Source organism: Macaca fascicularis, chromosome 2, assembly GCF_037993035.2.
Source record: "Macaca fascicularis isolate 582-1 chromosome 2, T2T-MFA8v1.1".
Classification (NCBI taxonomy): Eukaryota; Metazoa; Chordata; class Mammalia; order Primates; family Cercopithecidae; genus Macaca; species Macaca fascicularis.
This window is the reverse complement of record NC_088376.1, coordinates 135,832,583-135,851,415: the sequence shown is the minus strand read 5'-3', so window position 1 is coordinate 135,851,415 and position 18,833 is coordinate 135,832,583. Positions and strand designations below refer to the sequence as shown.

General features: G+C 37.1%; 1 protein-coding gene across 3 annotated transcripts in view; it reads left to right on the top strand.

The window, feature by feature from the left end:
- Positions 1–18,833, top strand: part of SHQ1 (SHQ1, H/ACA ribonucleoprotein assembly factor) — a 267,911-nt gene that overhangs the window by 33,925 nt on the left and 215,153 nt on the right. For all 3 annotated transcript variants that reach the window (XM_074032735.1, XM_005547620.4, XM_074032736.1), the window contains exons 7-9: positions 2,112–2,266; positions 4,079–4,132; positions 6,410–6,533. In XM_074032735.1, the coding sequence (XP_073888836.1) occupies positions 2,112–2,266; positions 4,079–4,132; positions 6,410–6,533 (333 nt within the window). The remainder of the gene's footprint in view (positions 1–2,111; positions 2,267–4,078; positions 4,133–6,409; positions 6,534–18,833) is intronic.

Here is an 18,833-nt window from a genome sequence, read left to right as displayed (position 1 = left end):
TTGTCTTAAAAAAAAAAAGATGGACATATTTGACTACATGAAAAATAAATGCTTCAATGGCAAAAGGTACCATAAACAAAGTCAGTAGAAACTCCCTAGTATGTATGCTTGTGTGTCTGTATATGATTACATGTCTGTAGAGATATGGTAGCTTTGGAAAGATGATTAGGGTTTATATCTATAATATACAGGATTCTTAATTTGACAAGACAAGCCATCCAATGGAAGAAAAAACTGGACAAAACACATCCGAATGGGTTACTCATAAGAGTGCAAATCCAGATTGCTTACAAACCAAGGAACTAGTGCTTAAAGTTGAGCATTTGGAGAAATACTAAGTGAAATAACAATGATAAGTCACCGTTTTAGTTCTCTTTTGCTGCATAACAAATTATCACAAGCTTCACACAGTGTACGTTCATGATCTCAGTTTCCGCGAGTCAGAAGTTGGGCCTGGCTTACCTGGGTCCACTGTGTACGGTCTTGCAAGGCTGTAGCCAAAAATACCCATCTTATTTTTTTTAAAAACAAATGTTGGAGGCTGTGTTTCCTGGAGCTCAAGGTCTTCTTCCAGTCTCACATGATTGTTGGCAGAATTTAGTTCCTCGCAGATACAGAACTGAGGCCCCTACTTTGTTGCTGGCTGTCAGCTGGGGGCCACTCTTCGATCTTAGAGGCCCCTACAGGTCCCTGCCATATAGCCTTCTCACAGGCTCTCTCACTTCACCGTGTGACATTTCTTCAAAACTAGCAGGTGAGTCCCTGGCTTTGGTCTGCTAATAATGGAATGTAATCATGGAAATGACTGTCCCATTGCCTGGCTATATTCTGTTGGATAGATGCAAGTCACAAGCTCCATCCCCACATAGTGATATGACTCATTGGAGGTCATCTTGGAATTCTGCCTGCTCTACTCAATTTATTAACCTGGAAATGATTGTAAAAAAGCTATTACATTTCTTGCCAGGGGAAGGTGGGAGGTATGTGTAGGAAGAGGAACTTCTATTCATGACTGTGAGAAAGGAGAGTTATTGTAGCCTTTAAGTAAAGTATCTTTCTAAAACAGATACTTTTTTAACCCAGTCAATCCAGTCTTGAGAGTCTACTTTATGGAAATAAAGCCTCTAATATCCAAGGACATAGGATAAGGATATTTATTGCAGCATTATTAGCAGTGGCAGAAAGCTAGAAGCAACGTCAGTGCCCATCAGTAGGGGGAGTGGTTGGATAGAGCATGGTACGTTTTGGAATATTATACTCCTTTACAAAAATTAGTTACACACCAGTTGACTTTTAGGGATTTGCCAGAGGTATTGTTGAGTGAGAAGGGCTAGATGGAGAAAAATGACCTAGTTATTTGGGTCAAGGGAGGGCGTAGGAAGTACAAACTCCCTAGTATGTATGCTTGTGTGTCTGTATATGATTACATGTCTGTAGAGAAAACTATGGAATGGTATATACTAGATTTTTAGTGGGTGAGAGGCTGTTGACGAATATTCAGGTGGAGAGAGGGTGCCAAGCAAAAGAAGAAAAGGAAAAAGGAACCGTGTTGTAAAGAAACAGTCTCGTCCCACAAGTCTAATGTATGTGATGTGGTCATATGTAAAACTTGATTTATATGGTAGACAATATGAGATTTTAATGGATTAATTTGAATTGAAATTTAGTTTAGTTTAAATGTAACAATTTTAATTGATTAATATCTGGGAATATTCCTATTTCTTGGTATAGAACTTTCAAATGGATAATGAGTATTTTCAGTGTACTTTAGCGCTTTCTGTTGTCAAAATGTGTTATCTTAATTTTAAAGTCAGTAACTGGCATTCAGACACCTTAAGTACAGAACAGTGTAGCAAAAAAGGGAGGGTTGGGAATTAAGGATTAGGTATTATTTCAAAAAATCTTTATTCAGCCCTATTAGGATTTGAGCAGACTCACAGCTCTTACTAAAACTGTGACGTCTACTTAAGTTATTTATATATCCAGAGTTAAGTAGAAATAACTTTTATTTCAGTTTCTATAATCAAAGTTCTAATTTTGACAAATCTTCCACATTGGGGGATTTACAAAAATGAATGAAACATCTAATTTTTAAATGCGTTTTCTTCTAGTGTCTTTTTCTGAAGAAGAGAAATATCAGCTACGAAAATTTGTCAATAAATCTTATCTGCTGGACAAGAAAGCCTGTCGTCAAGTGTACTACAGTTTGATTGATATCCTTTTGGCATATTGCTATGAAACCCGTGTCACGGAAGGAGAGAAGAATGTAAGTGCTTGTATGTGTGCGTGTTGCCATAGATGACTGTGCTGAGTAAACTGCATTAAAGCATCAGTCTTTCTTGTCTAGAGTAGAACTGGTGGTGATTAGTTATTCAGGGGATGCCCCCGGCAGGGTTGCGTGTGTGGGGTGGTGGTGGTGGGTACCCACATGCAATCATACATTGCTTAGTCGGTCTTTTTCAGTTTTCTCTTGGGATTAGTCTCTGCAAAATAGCAGAGTAGGGAAGTTTAAGGGAGTAAAGCTGAGAGTAGGGAGGAAGGCTACTCTGAGCCCTCATCTCTTTTAGGCCAGAGAAGTGCTCTGTCACATGACACTTCACATTGGCCAGGGGGTAAACTACCATACCCATTTATATTCTTTCTCTCAGCCAGAAGTCAGCAGATGCAAAATATGGCATTTTACAAAATAAAGAAATCTTAGTATTTACCTGCAAGTGTCCCTCAATTCATAGAGTATGTGGATTTCTGAAAAATTATATGTAAGTCAGATTTTTTAAAACCTGAATTATATCTTTTTTTGCTATTTAAATGGATCATGTTATAAAAGTATATCTTTTTGTAAATTATTTCTTAATCTTTTAAAAAATAATATAGACTTTATTGTATTTCTTCTTAAACCATATTTGATGTTGTAAACTTCCTTTTCACCTATACCATTGATTGTGTATTTAAAAAGGCTGGAAACCAAAAAAACAGCCTTTCTAGTTAGTGTGGTGCTGCAGCTGTTTATAATTGTCCTCGCTCTAAAGGTTATTTTTGATCTGAGCATAACTTTCCTTTTTTGAATTACACAAATCATTTATATTGTAAAGGAAAATATACAAACGAAGGAAATAATTAAGATTTCCTGTAATTTTAGTCATGAGAAATAACCGTTGTTACGTAGCGATGTATCTATTTCCAGTCTTCTTTCAGTGTGCACATGTGTCTATATTGTGTGTATTTACCTTGGGTCCTAATGTATATACTATTTAACCTGCTTTTTTCACTCAACATTATGGCACTAGGATGGTATTAGAGTTAGAATTTTCTGTGTACCAATTTTTTTGTTGTCATGATTCTGAAAATTTCTAGGGTGACTCTTGACGTTTGTGTCTGACTCCAAGATGACTATTAATTGAGTGTGCTAAGGCTACTTAATATATCTGAAAATACTTTTGGTTTTCACTCATCTTTTAAAGATACTGTAAATGGAGAAAATGTTTTCTTTGACAAAAAATGCTTCATATTAAATCTTGAAAAGATGAGTGTTTAGGTATACTTGAAAAAATTTACCATTTTTTATTCTTGTATTTGTGTATTTAAAATCATCAAGTCTTACAACTTGAGACCTCCTCTAGAATGTGCTTATTCTCACCAGCATTCTCTGAAAGATCAAATTTTCTAGCAGCTTCTTAAGTGCCACAGGTAATACTTCAACATTATCTTTGATTCCTTTGATAGATTATTTATGGATTGTTTGGGAGGCATGTAACTTAGTTGAAAAAGGACAGAAATTGAGCAGGGATTACTTTGCTTTAACTTTTAGTTTCAAAACCCCTGGTTATTTGCTCTTGTGTTCTGGTACTTTTATCAGTAGAAAAGTTTTATTTTCAAAAATCCCAAGTAAAGTAAACAGAAACTTCCCACTGATAGTCTCTGCATCAGCAAAATAATTATTTTTCTATAGTTGTGAACACTTCTTAGTTCTCATATGTCAGTGATCCTCAGACACTGGTTGAAAAAATGGATTTCTTTGGTTTGTTTAAATGACTTTACCTTTAATGTGATGGTACTCTTTTCTCCAAAACAAATACAGGTTGAATCTGCATGGAATATCAGGAAACTGAGTCCAACACTATGCTGGTTTGAGGTATGATTTCCAGTTGCAGTTGTTTAGAGTTTGTTGTTCAGGAAGTTATTTTTGTTGTTTTTACATCATTTGGGGTAATTCAAGCAATTCCTTGAATTTTTAAAAATAGAAGCTCTATTGTACAAGTTTGTTTTCCATCTTTTTAATAAAATTCTGATAATGAAACCAGGTAGAGTATTTTGGAAGTTGGGGGAGGGAAACACACTTCGGAGAGAGGATGGAGACATGGTTTGTTGGGAAAGAATGTGGGGCAGAGTGAGAGGTGTGTTTGTAAGCTGGCATGTATTTATTGGAGCTTGAAACTCAAAGATGGAAGCAAACCTAGGTGATAAGTGACCATCAGGGTCTATGCCAAGAATAAACACACACACACACACACGAAAAATAATGTTTTTATATGTTTTATATATATATATATATGTATATGTAAGAAAAACTTCACCTGTTCTCAGTAAGTCTGTGAGGTAAGTGTTGCAGGTTTTACAGGTGAGGAAACTTAGATCATATAGCTTAAATCACTTAAGTCCTGCAATTCAAATGTAGTCTGGTTATATTTGATAACTCTTTTAGTATGGTAGTAATTGTTTCTGTGTTCTGAAAGATGGTTGTGCAGGTCTCACCAAAAATACCAAAGGATAATATCTTTAAATTTATAAGTTTTTAACAAACTTGTGCATCAAAACAGTAATTAAAAGCAGAAACTTTAAAAAAGTATCAAGATTATATCATCAATGAAAACAACCAGTATTTTTTAAGTTGCAAAATCCAGGTTGGTTCATTGACGTCACTGTTAAAATAATAGGTAAGATGTAAACAGGAACTGAAACACTTACTTCATTGTAGAATCTTACTACTCCAAAAATGGTTCAAGGACCAACAACCTGACCAGCGGCTTCAGCTGGGAGCTCATTAGAAAGACAGCATTTCAGTCCCACCTCACACCCACCGAATCAGAACCAGAATTTGTAGCAAGATCTCTGGGGAGTTTGTATGCCTACTGAAGATGAAAAGTGCTCCCCTCTAGGCTTCATTGGAGTTCCTCATGTTGCCATGATCAGCATATAAGAGGAATCGGTTTCTGTGTTAGCATTTATTAATATGTTGGAAGTAGTTGGTGACTGGATGATTTTGTGGTGTAGTTATTAAAAATCTACATGAAAATTCACCTATTTATGGTTTTTAAGTTCATAATTCTCTTTATGTCAAATACTCAGTGTTAATCAGATTTCTCATAGTTTTAAGGATTAATGTACATGTAAATTATCTTTCTCCCTTGGTTTTAAGTTTCACATATGGTGTACATTTTTTAATACTTTGTTTATCGAAAAACAATTTTGTGGAAATTTTCTGTTGTCTAGTGTTTTTAGTAAGTTTTGAATTGCTAATGTTATCAGTTTGATACCATTCAAGATAGAACACCTTTTTTTCCCTAGAAATCAGTTTGATAAGCAAGAGCAAATTACTCAAGTAAATGTCTTGTATTACCCATGTCCAGTGCAAAAAAAAAAAAAAAAAAAAGAAAAGAAAAAAAGAGGAGAGGAAGTTGAACATACTTTACTAAAGAGCTCTACTTTTTTTTTTTTTTTTTTTTTTTTTGTGATGGAATCTTGCTGTATTGTCCAGGCTGGAGTGCAGTAGCATAATCTTGACTCACTGCAGCCTCTGCCTCCCAGGTTTGAGCAATTCTCTGCTTCAGCCTCCTGAGTAGCTGGGATTACAGGTGCCTGTCACCGCACCTGGCTAATTTTTGTATTTTTAGTAGAGACGGGATTTCGCCCTGTTGGCCAGGCAGATTTTGAACTCCTGACCTCAGGTGATCCGCCCGCTTTGGCGTCCCAAAGTGCTTTACAGGCATGAGCCACCGTGCCCGGTGAGTTCTACATTTTTGATGTGTGCCATCTTGAATAGCCCTAGATGACAAAAACATGAAATGTAAATTATTTTAAAATATCCTTTATGTGCATCTGTATTTTGTTAATGCCATGTGTTTTAGATTCTTATTTGTAAGAATCTAAAATACTTAGGACTTTAAAAAGCTTTCTTGTGACATTTGTGATGTATTGATAGTGTGAGAAATTAGAAAAACTAAGATTCTATGTTTTATTTTAAGGTATACGAAAATAATCTTATTTCATGGTTTTATGTTTCTTTTCTACTTGGCATCACAATGATCCGAACTTACAGCTTTTAAATGAGAAAAGCTTCCTATTTCATTGTGTGCTTTTGTTTGTGTGACATTTGATGGAAATGACTGCTTATTAAAATGTCACTTCACAGACTTGGACTAATGTTCATGAAATCATGGTGTCTTTTGGAAGAAGGGTGCTGTGTTACCCACTGTATCGCCATTTCAAGCTGGTGGTGAAGGCCTGCAGCGACACTATAAAGATATTGCAACTAGGTAAGATATTATTGCGCTTGCAAATTTGGGAGGGAAAAAGTTGTAAGTTTTTAATCTGCGAAGATACAATTATTTTTGTTTTTTTTCTGTATATAAATAAGTAATGAAAAATGAATCCAACCACTTTTAAAGTACAAAATTCCTGTGTATAACATATATGTAGATAAGTAATTGCACAGAGGCGTAATAAAAACTCTTTTCCGAGAGGAGTAAGGAAGGTAAACAAATAAGGCGCACACAGTATTGCAAACCATTTTACATTATAATAGCTTGCATGGTTCAGTATTTCTTGACTGCCTGTAATCTTCTAGGCTCTATGGTGGGGCTGAGGGTCTAATAATAAAGAAGGTAGAAAAGTTCCCTGCTCTGTTGAAGTTTACAGTTTTGTCAGACAGATGATGAGTAAGTAAGCAGTTCCAAAGAGAGAGTGAAAAGTACTCTGCTGGGAGAAGTCCAGGGATCATTTAGGAGGGGACAAGTAACTTAGATTTGGCATCTCAAGAAAGATTTTCCAACAAAAAGTACAGCTACTCTGAGCACTTTTGACTTGCTAAATTCAACCCGAAAAGACAAACACTTGCTAGCTTTAAGGATGTGGGAAATTCTGAGTTCTGAAACAAATTCCAAAGTGCCCATAATATTATCATTAGAATAAGTACATAATTTCCAGGGTAATGACTTTGAAGGGGGCACCATCCATTTGTGTGTATTAGTTCTGGCACATTTATTTAAAACTCACTCTTAGTACTTTATGGTCATTTCTTATATTCTCCCCCTGGGGAGACTCATCATTCCTTTGCCCTTAGATAAAAGTGTTTCTGGGAACTTGGTTTTCAGACTTGAGAATAAGAAGGGGAAAGAAAGGAAGTTCTTCCCTCTACCTCCAGGTGACTTCACTGACCTAAAGAAGAGAATCACATCTCAAATGTTTTCTCCTACCTCGAGGTGTACTTTGCCTACTGTGTAACCTGTGGTCTTCTTGCCCTGGTGGCGGGGATGGGGGAGGAAAATCACGTTTGAAGTAGATTATTTTAAAGTAGACAATAATTGTAAAAATGAATCATGGTTAGATGAAAGATGCCTTTTTATTCATCCAGTTGGTTTAGACTAGCCGTATTTTATTTTGAAGGATTGTTGATTATAGGATAAAAGAGCTATCATTGAGAAATCTATTTTCTTTAACTTAGCAGTGGGAAACAAACTGCTTTGTTTTTTCACGTGTTATTTCTTCTTGCCTTCCATCCAAGATGTTTTTTGAATTGCTAAAAGTACCTTGGAAAATCAATCTACTATAAATGACTGTGTGAGCCTCAGTTACACGTCACCATTCATTTCTTTTTTAAGGCCTGCTAGATTATCTGGGCATTATTCATGGACTTAACCAGTGAGAATGCAGTTTGCGGTTATCCTGTTATATCGTGGCTTCCAGATGGAGAATTGGCAGAACCTCCACATGCCCGTTTGCACACACACTCACGCACTCACACACTCACTCTCCCTCTCTCACTCTCACTCACATATACAAACTACTGCTTGTTACTTTTTATTCTGGGAAGTAATCTAGTTCTTTTGACTTTTATTGGAAAAGTAATCAGTTCTGTGATTGCATAACCAAAAATAAATTCGATTGCCTTGACTTACACAGGAATCAATTACCCAAACCGTTTTAGTAAGCCAGGACTGAAAATGAGACTCAACTTTTATTCATTATCACTACGACAAGAAGTAGTTTTATCAACTGTGTTACGATAGCAACATAAAACTTGAAGTAACACACTGGAGGCCACTGCTAAAAATGAACCTGAACCCTCTATGTACCATGTACAGTGTGTTCTGTGACTAATTTGGGTTGTGGCTAGTTAGTGCTAAAACTGAGGGCTGGGTTGTCTAGAATTTGTGCCAGAAGCTGTGGAGATGACATGCTCTGGATGAGAATTGTCACCTGTCTTTGCACAGGTGGATGGCACAGGGATGCCATTCTTGCCGCTGAAGAGGCTCATGTGTTTGAACACCCCATAATTTAAATAAAGGTAGCTCTGGTTTGGCATTTACTGTTTTCCAAGAATGAATTCATGCCTACTTATAATTCAAAATGCAGTCACAGTGTTCACACTTTTTATTATAAAGGTCAGTATAGTGTTCCATAGTTGAAAGTAATGAATAACCCTGGCTCCAAAGAAGGATTGATCTTAAATGGAATGAGCTTTCAAAACCAATGTAGGAGTGCTTCAGAAACTACAGAATATGTCATTATAACTGATTGACTAAGATCTGAGTTTTCAAAGAGCCAGGAATTGGCTTCATGTGACTTCACAAGTAGCCTTTACAAGGATTCTTTACTAGGCCTTTGGCTCTTTTCAGGTTTGCATTTCTTTTCATTCCATCCCCTCCTCCAGAAGACTGTATGTTTATCTCTGGAGATTGCTATTTTGTTTAATCCAAACTCCTTAAGGGCAGGAAATCCTGCTTTGCCCCTTAAGTACTGTTTTAGTGCTTAACAAAGGACCTTGCTCTCTTTGGATCAGTCATCTTGGGGCACATGACTCCTTCTTTTCCTCTGTCTCTGTCTCTTCAACTTTTATTGCCTCTTTGTTCCTTTCTTTTTGGAAGAATGGATAAAATTTTTCATGGAAGCATCACTTAGCTGCTGTTAGTCAATTAAAAATAAAAGAGAAAAAGCAAATTTTCTAATGTATCTTCAGAAGAGTTATTCTTTTTTTTTCTTTTTTCCCTTGAGACATAGTCTTGCTCTGTTGCCCAAGGCTGGAGGGCAGTGGCGGATCTTGACTCACTGCAACCACCACCTCCTAGGTTCAAGAAATTCTCATGCCTCAGCCTCCCAAGTAGCTGGGATTACGGACATGCACCACCATGCCTGGCTAGTATTTGTATGTTTAGTAGAGGCGGGCTTTTGCCATGTTGACCAGGCTGGTCTGGAACTCCTGGCCTCAAGTGATCTGCCTGCCTTGACTTCCCACAGTGCTAGGATTACAGGTGTGAGCCACTGCACCTGGCCCACTCAGAAGAGTTACTCATTTTAGAAGTGACAAGTCGTAGTTTAATACTTGATCATACATTATTTATGTAATTTAGTGAGTGCATTGTCTACATCTTATTAATGTATAGAAGGTATTCCTTACTTTACTTCCATTAGAAGGGTAGGATGGGATGGGGTGGAAGAGAAACACCAACTTAATTTTTGCTTCCAGTTCTCCCTTTGAACTCATTCTGTGGGTTCTTTTTTTTTCCTTCTTCTTGGATGGAATATATATCCTATATATATCATATCGTATATTTGTCTCCTATAATATATATCCTATAACTTTTTCTTTCACTTTAGATTTTTAAAAAGTTCTTTTACCACTTCTAGTCACAAGAGGAGTCTAATTTCGGCACTTAAAATGTCCACTTTGAACTTCATTACAAAAGGAAATCTTCCCTTCCCCAGCTGGGACCTGCCTGAGGGTGGGTGACCAGCAGCAGGGAGGAGGACCCCTTTCACTTTGACAGGACATACTGCTTTCCTCCACTCGGCCACCACATGCTGCTCTGTCCTGCTTCTTAATGGAAGCCAGACACCAATCTTTGTACTCTACAGTTGATGTCTACAGTTAAAATTTCCAGGGTAAGCAAGTTGTACTCTCTTAGGGCCTATTGAAACCCCGTTTCTCTTGGTTTGAGGTAACAGAAAAGCACCTCCTTCCCGCACCCATGGAGTGTAGTAAGAAACTGCACAGCACTCTACCACCTTTATCCATGGAGATTTTTTCTGGACCTCTTTACTCTTAAGCTCCTGAAGGTGAATATTTGGCGAATGAATTACAAATCATTTTTAGTTTCTGTCTCTACAAGTTCAGCATAAAGAGGTTAGTATCTCTTTAAAATATAGGGATACTTGATACCAGTTACTTTCTTTGTGAGCCTCGTTAGAAAAGAGTCAGAAAGAGTTCTGTCCTGATGTGTTGATAATACGTACAGGTGGATGGCACAGGGATGCCATTATTGCCACTGAAGAGGCTCATTTGTTTGGACACCCCATAATTTAAATAGAAGTAGCTCTGGTTTGGCTAGTTTGTTAATAATAACCATAGCTGCGTGTGTTAGCTACTTTCTGTGTGCCAGCGCTAAGTTCAGTTCTTTAGATGCCATATCTCATTTTGCTCACGTTGCAATCCTGTGAAGCAAGCATTACTATCCCCATTTTGCAAAGAGAAGACAGGCTCAAAGAAGTGAAGTCAATGGCCCAGGGTCTTACAGCTAGTAGGTGGGAGACCCTAGATTTGACTCCAGATCTGTGTAACTTAGAGTCTGTGTGCTTATATATATTGAACTAGTTATAAATGAAATTATATGAAGCCTGGAATTTGCTTCAAAATAGTCCAGAGTGGGTTGTGGGAAAGTGGGTGGGGTGTAGCTGAAACAAGGCTGGCTACAAGTTGATGGCTGTCTGGGTGATGAGTATGTGGGATTCATGATACTGTGTTCCCTATTTTTGTACATGTTGTGATTTTCCCTTAGACAAAGTCTTTTTTTTCTTAAGTCTGGACTCTTCACCACCATACTACTCTTCACCACCATACTAATAAAAACATATACAGTTGTTCTTTCTATTTGCTGTTTTGTTTTTAAGGTTAATAGAAACCTACTTTTTAATAACATGTGAAGTCTAATGAATAGTAGCTACCGAACAGGTAGTAACCCAAGAAACAGCCTTCAGGAGTCTAGTTGTCACCAATTAAAACCTTGTATTACTTCAGATAATTAATAACCCTTACGTATCAGTTATTAATTGGGCTTAATAAACACATTTTCAGAGATTACTGCTTTACTAACCTCTTCTGTAGATAAAATAACACAATCAGTGAGAAAGAAAAGAAGAGCTATGGCACCAAGCCCAGGGCTTATGACTGATCAGTTTTTTAAAAGAAAAATGGATGTTTAAAACGTTGAGGTTTGGCAAGTGTATTGGATGAGCTCCGAGTTTGGAGGAGACCTTAGAGGTGAATTTCTTTTTAATGTTTACATTTTATTTATTCCAGAGTCAGTATAGCAAATGACTTTTTAAAAAATTGAATTGTAGAGGAGATATTGCAAACTCGAAAACTAAAAGATGAAATCACTGCGATTTTCCAGTGTTGACAGTTATCTATATTTAATTTCTGTAAGTTCCAAGTTCTGGACATTTTAAAGAATTGTTAGGCCTTTTAATTTTTACTCTTTAAATACGTCGTATGAAACTATTTTGAGATTTATTCAACAAGTATTTGTTGAGAACTTGCCGTGTGAGGCTGCTGAGCTGGATTCTGAAGATATAATAGTTCTAATGGGGGCACAGGGCACAGAATTACACAACTACCAGGGTTTTTGAAAAATTGCATTTGTATTAAGTAGCTCAAAAGAGAAATATGGAAAGTGAAAATATAAGCCAGGGAAACTGACCTACATTTAAGTCATTGAAGACATATAACTTCCTATTGTGGGAGCCTCTGCTTTATTTGACCTTTAATTCTCAGCTTCTACTAGTTTCCTAGCGCCCTCAAGTACTTGTTAATTGCTTGATGAGTTCATCTATTCATTGATTTGTTCGATACATATTTTGAATGTATACCTACTCAGGAGCCAGTCCATGCAAAGCACCCTGTAAATATAAAGAGCAATAGAAAAATAAATAAATGTGTGGGCTTTTTTGGGGGAGCCTGTTCACTAGCCAGGGAGCTAAGATGTCCCTCAATAACATAAAATATATAGTCAACTGTGGTAAGTGCCTTACAAGAAAGGTGGATTAAGTAGTTGAAAAAAGAGAGAGATGACACATTTCGCTAGGGGTCAGGGAAATTTTCATAGAGGCTGTGAGATTTGAATTGGGACTTGAAGGATGGAGGGAATGTTGTAAACATTGTGAGTAAACCGTGTGAGGAGGTTCATGGGATAGTATAGTTTCTGCTATGAAAATGTGTTTGTTGGAATGAGATGATGGAAAATCGATATGCTATCTGATGCTGAGATTTGCTCTATAGCCTCTAAAACTAGTTGATAGTTTCTTTCCTATCTGAGTTAACTGGTCACTGGAATTTACATCTCTACTTTTCAAATATTATTGTTTAATTCCCTGCTCCTTACCCGGGAGATGGTAATTCCTTGTGTTTTCTTCCTCCTATTCTAAATTGTTCTTGAACTTTTTTTTTCTGACTTAATTCCCCATACCAATTAATGTTTCTAAGAATAGAACAATCACGGTGCTCTCAGAAACTTCAGCATGGAATTAAAGTCAGCTACTGAAGTAGCATTTGTACCTGTTTTTGTTGACCATTTTACATACCAACTAATCCAAGAAAGGAGAGAACTTCAGAGGACAGCAGGAGTTAACTCCTGGAAATCATGAACTGCTGCTGAATGTTTGAAAGGGAGAACTCTGGATTCTCCTTCTGTGAGGCAAAGTGAATTCCTTTTACTCTTGTTTCTTCCTTGGAGTACAAGTCTATGTTCCCAGCCTCCTAAATTAGTACATTCTTCCCATTCATATGTATTATTTAACCTCAGAGCATTTGCAGGTTTATAGTTATAACCCTTTGTAGAAGGGTATTGTGTATAAATGTAAACATTAAAAGAAAGAATATCAAATTCTAGTCATCTCCATAGAATCCCTTTCCCCCTAATACTTCTAAATAATGTTAATCACTAAAAATGTTTAGATTGCTTTCATGGTAATTTTTGGGTTACATTTGTATAAAACATTCTTGGTTCTCTTAAAATACACAGTAGAGGGAAGCATTTCCCATATGGCTTACAAATAATAAATTGCCTTTTAATTGCAACAAATGATGAATAGCTTGTGGTTATTTGGCTTCAAAAATATCACTTAAAATATTTTAAAATGTTAGTATTCTTTGAAAATTGGAGTTATATAGAAATGCTTACTGATGGGTGATGGCTTCAAGTCGGCTGACCTCTTAAATATTACATACAATTTAAATCTACACTATATTTTCTGTATTACTTATTTTTGTTAATTTCAGCAGTTTCTGAGCTGAGCAGTGTAGAAATCCCTAGAACTTAGTTACATGGTTTGAATGTATGGCTTAAAAAAAACTTCTATAATTAGTGCCTCTTTAAATAAATTTAAAGTCAGTTTTGAGATTATTTTTATGGATCTGATTTTTTATGGAAGTAACTTTCTGTAAGAAAATAGCAGCAGAAAATTGTATGTATTTAAGACAACTTTGGGGGAACAAAGAGAAAACCTTCTATTTGACCCTAATGAATCAAGGTCCTATTGTATACTAATACTAAGGCCTTGATGAACTGAATTGAATAATTGTTTATGTTTTACCTGGAATACATGTAAGAATTACAATTATGTACCACATAACGACTTTCAGTAGGTGATGGACCACATGTACAATAGTGGTCCCATAACATTGTAATACTGTGATTACTGTATCTTTATTTTCTTACTAATTTTTTTTGTTTGTTTTTCTTTGAATCAGAAAAGAGCTGGAATATACTGTATCTTTTGTATGCTTGGATATGTTTAGATACAAAAATACTTAGCACCGTGTTACAATTGCTTACAGCATTCAGGACAGTCATATGCTATACTGGTTTGCAGCCTAGGAGCAATAGGCTATACTATAGCCTAGGTGTGTAGTGGAGACTACCATCTAGGTTTGTGTAAGTACATTCTGTGATGTTCACATGGCAGAATCACCTAATGACACATTTCTCAGAACATATCCAAATCATTAAGCAACATCTGATTATATATATATTTAGGTAATTTAGAGTTTCATTTCATTTCTTTTATTTTTTAGAGACAAGGTCTCACTCTGTCACCCAGGCTGGAGTACAGTATGGCATAATCATGGCTCACTGCAACTTCAAACTCCCGGGCTCAAGCTGTCCTCCTGCCTCAGCCTCCCAAAGTGCTGGTTTACAGGTGTGAGCCACCATATCCCAACTTAAAGTTTAAAGTAAGAAGTTAGCGTTGGAAAATAACAAGTGGCAGACATTTATTTATTCAACAGACATGAATCAAATCTATTCTCCATGCAAGGGAGTATAACAGAATTGGTAAAGAGTTACAAGATATTTATGACTTGGTCTTAGCTCTTAAGGAGTTTATTGTGTAATAGGAATGATAGGTCAAAAGATAGGGTACAAAATGTAAGTATTTATGATAAGAACACATGGACACGGGCAGCAACACCCATTGGGGCCTTTCGGAGGGTGGGAGGGGGTGGGCGGGAGGAGGGAGAGGATCAGGAAGAATAGCTAGTGGATACTCAGCTTAATACCTGGGTAATGGGATGATGTGTGCAGTAAACCACCATGGCACATATACCTCAGAACTTAAATGTTCAAAACAAGAACAAAATGTAAGTCTTTATAAGATACAAAGGAGAGACTCCCTTTAAAAAAGACCTTAACGGACAGGTATGGTGGCTCATGCCTGTAAACTCAGCACTTTGGGAGGTAGAAGGGGGAAGATCTCTTGCGGCCAGGAGTTTGAGACCAGCCTGGGCAACATAATGAGACCTTGTTTTCTAGAAAAAAAAATTTTTTTTTAAATTAGCAGGGCATAGTTGTGTGTGCCTGTAGTCCTAACTACTTGGGATCACGAGGCAGGAGGATTGCTTGAGCCCAGCAGTTCGAGGTTACAGGGAGCTATGATCACACCACTGCACTGTAGCCTGGGTGACAGAGTAAGACCTTGTCTCTAACAAAAAAAAAAAAAAAAGAAATTACCTTAATGGCCATCCACAGGCCAAATCCATCTTCTATTGCCCTTGAGCTAATAATGCTTTTTACATTTTTAAATCGTTGAAAAAAATAAAAATAATATTTTGTGACTTGGGAAAATTATTTTAAATTCTCATTTTAGTGTCCATAAATAAAGTTTTATTGGAACACAGGCTCATTCACTTACATACTGTCTATGGCTGCTTTTCTGATAAGATGACAGAATTGAGTGAGTGCATCAGATATTGACCTGCAAAGCCAAAATATTTACTTTCTATCTCTTTACAGAGAAAATTTACCACCTCTGCCTTGGGTATGTACATGGAGGTTGGAGGGAGCCCTTTTGTAGGGAGCCGAGGTCTTTGGCTGCTTGCCATTCCAAATAGTGGCCAGCATTGAAGTAGATCATTTCAGCTGTTTTCTCTCGCCTTCCCACAGGATGAAATGTAGCTGATCTAGTTGGCTCACATTAGAGTAGACTTCTGTACATTAGGAGAGGCAAACTGAGATGGCTACTTCGCCAAGCAGGTAAATGAATAAGGATGCTAGGGTTTAAGGAAATAGAGACTAATGAGGCCTGTGTGAACTCGAGAGATACATGGCTCAACTGTAGCCTACTGTTGCTGTGTGAATATGTAGTATTGCCAGTTTTAAAAAGAAGTAGAAAGTAAAATTAAAGTAGAAAGCTTTAAAATCTTTTAAAGCTTAAGTATGAACAAAGAAGTAAAATAATTTTAAATCACAATGTAAGAGCCATAGCATGTCTGAGAGCCCACGTCAGCCTGGGAGGCCCCCGGTTTTCAGTCTCTGCTCTAAAGCAAGCTAAGTGCCAGCCTGTCTTTCTCATACCCTCTTGGACCTGCCTGTTTCTAGCTGCAGTGAAGGCTTGCACCAGGTCTTTGCTCCTTCAGTCGTGGCTTGAGACTGAGTCTCAGCCTGATACAGGTTCTAAGATTGGGGCAGGCAAAGGAGGTAAGAAATGTCCCGCATTGTCTAATGTAGTTAACACCAAAAAACCTTTTTAAAAAGTGGATGCCCTGCCTCTCTTTTGACTACTTTGTATTGTTAATCTTGTCAGCCCGAGCCTGGTCAGGGTGGAGGAAATGAGTGATAGGATTTCAGTTACCATACTTCACTCTGACCCTGATAGAGTGCTTGTTAGTAGTGGGAGGAGAAGGGATTAATAGGGAAGGAGCAAACAGCATTAATGAGTGATGTATAATGATAGTTACTAAAGAATGTGTAGGATTTAGAAAAGAAGATGTGGAGGAAGGGTATTCCCTGAGAAAGTAGAAGGCAAAAAAATCAGAAAAAGGAAAATGAAAGAGTTCCATGTCCAAGAAACGGCAAATTCCTGTCTGTCTGGAGGCCAGAGGTGTGAAGGGGAATGGTAGGGTAAAGATGGAAACAGTGTGCAGGGACTGGGCTGAAAGGAGCCTGCAGTGGCTTGCTGATGAGTTTGGGTCTTATTCAGGGAGGAACCACTGAAGAGTTTGGCATTGGAGCCGGTGAGAGGCTTATGAAATCAGATTCATCTGGCAGCAACACTTAGTATAGAGTCATTGAGAAGGGTGAAGTTAGTGGGCATGGAGAAGAGAGGAGACTTATTCTTGCCTAGACCCAAGGTAGTCTGGGGACAGGCAGTATGGTCTGAACTACAGCGCTAGCCACGGCACTGAGGAGGAAGGAATATGTGGGCAGGTGCTTCACAGGTAGCGGGGGCAGGGACCAGTAACGGGAGTGCCAGGGCTGATCATATGACCTGTTGTCGTCCTTCCTTTTTTATATATAAAGTACTTACATGTTTGTTGTCTCATTTAATTTCCATGGCAATTCTTAAGAATTTTTCTTCTAATTTATCCCTGTGGAAACAGATTCAGATTAAGTACCAAACAGCTAAGAAGTGATACCAGAAGCAAGCAAACTCTGGGCTGCACAGCTGGTCCCCAGTGGAACTGTTGGGATTGTTACCATTTTTACTTTGTGAGAAATTAGCTAAGAACTGCATAAGATTATTTATGTGTAGCTTTTTAATGATCTTTCCTTGGCTTTTTAGAATTGGGGAACACAGTTCTAAGATCTTAATTTCATAGTCAAAATTTTCATGCATCCTTTTCATATAAATTAAACTTACATGTAGAGATACATATCTAATCAGCTTTACTAAATTATATTTATTATCCATTGATTAAAATATAAAGAAGCATAGCTCAGTCTACCAGTGTGCACACCATTTAGCAGAAAGCAAACATATTCACTGAAACACAGTGAGGATTTCAAAACGGTTTAGTTTTTCTCCTTGTTTACCTTGACATACTTATCAGTACTTGAGATCACCAAAATAAATTCATCAGTGGTAGGATTAGGTTTAGGTTTGGTTTTTCTTTTTATGAGCTCTTTGAGATATCCAGTTGTCTTTTTCCTGTATACTCCTATTTCTTCTTTCCGACTTCATGAAGTTTTAGTTTTTTTTCATTTTGAAATAAAACAAATTTCAAAGAATTAGAACTCTATTAAGTGGTATTTATTGGAAAAAATGGAGTGTAATTGTTTTAATTAAAAGTACAAAGGGCATTGAAATACATACTGTAATTCTTAAGATGGAAAAATTGAATACAAATTTTACCCACAAAATTTTGAAGTTTTCTATGCCTGTGGGTTTTTTTAAAAGTTCAAGTTTAGGTTGCAGCTGTTTCAAAGAGTTTTTTTTCCCATGCATCTTCAGCTTTTTAATCTACTTCTCTCCTTACTGCGTAGAGGGACTATATATTTTTAATGTTCTACCATGAACTTGGATGCCTCATTCTTAGTTGTCTGAAGAAATTGAAATTAGTCATGTTACCATTATGTAGTTTTGATGGCATCTAGTCATGTATTTCTAAACTGAAACAGTCACTGTTTTGACAAGTTACTTAAGAAAGAGGACAGAGTTAATGTCAAGGCTGTCCTTCCAAACTGGCGAATCTTGCAGGGATTGTTAGAGCAGAAAAGGCAAAAAGTAGCCTTGGGTTAAATTCATTATTTGAACTTTTAATGGTACAGTGATGTAATAAAGTTTGTACAGCTACATTCTTTTCTCGTCAGGGAAATATGTAATTAGGGAAGGAGTAAACAAATTGTATATGCCATGTTTGTCACGATGCAAATAACTTAAAGCAAATCTGTAGACCACAGAGATCTTATAACTAGTATATGCTAACTGAGCAATTTGACTGGGTGTGTTTAAAGTTAGATTCTTTGTACTCCAGACTGTAGATTAACAACCAGCGTTTATTGAACAGGATCATACAATTTGCTGGACATTGATTGTTCTAGGCCAAGGAAGAAAGATGAAAAGTCATGTCCTTTCCTGTCAAGGACTTCATCACACATGGTGATAAATACTGACAATGGATTTATTGCATAGTGGCTGAGGGTCAGACAACTTATTTTCCAGCTCTGATTCTTGCTTCCTAGCTGTGATCTTGGCCAACTCCTTCATATCTTTGAGCCTCAGTTTTCTCATTTGTGAAACAGGGAAGAAAGTACCTAACTTGTAGGGTTAAATCATGTAATTATATA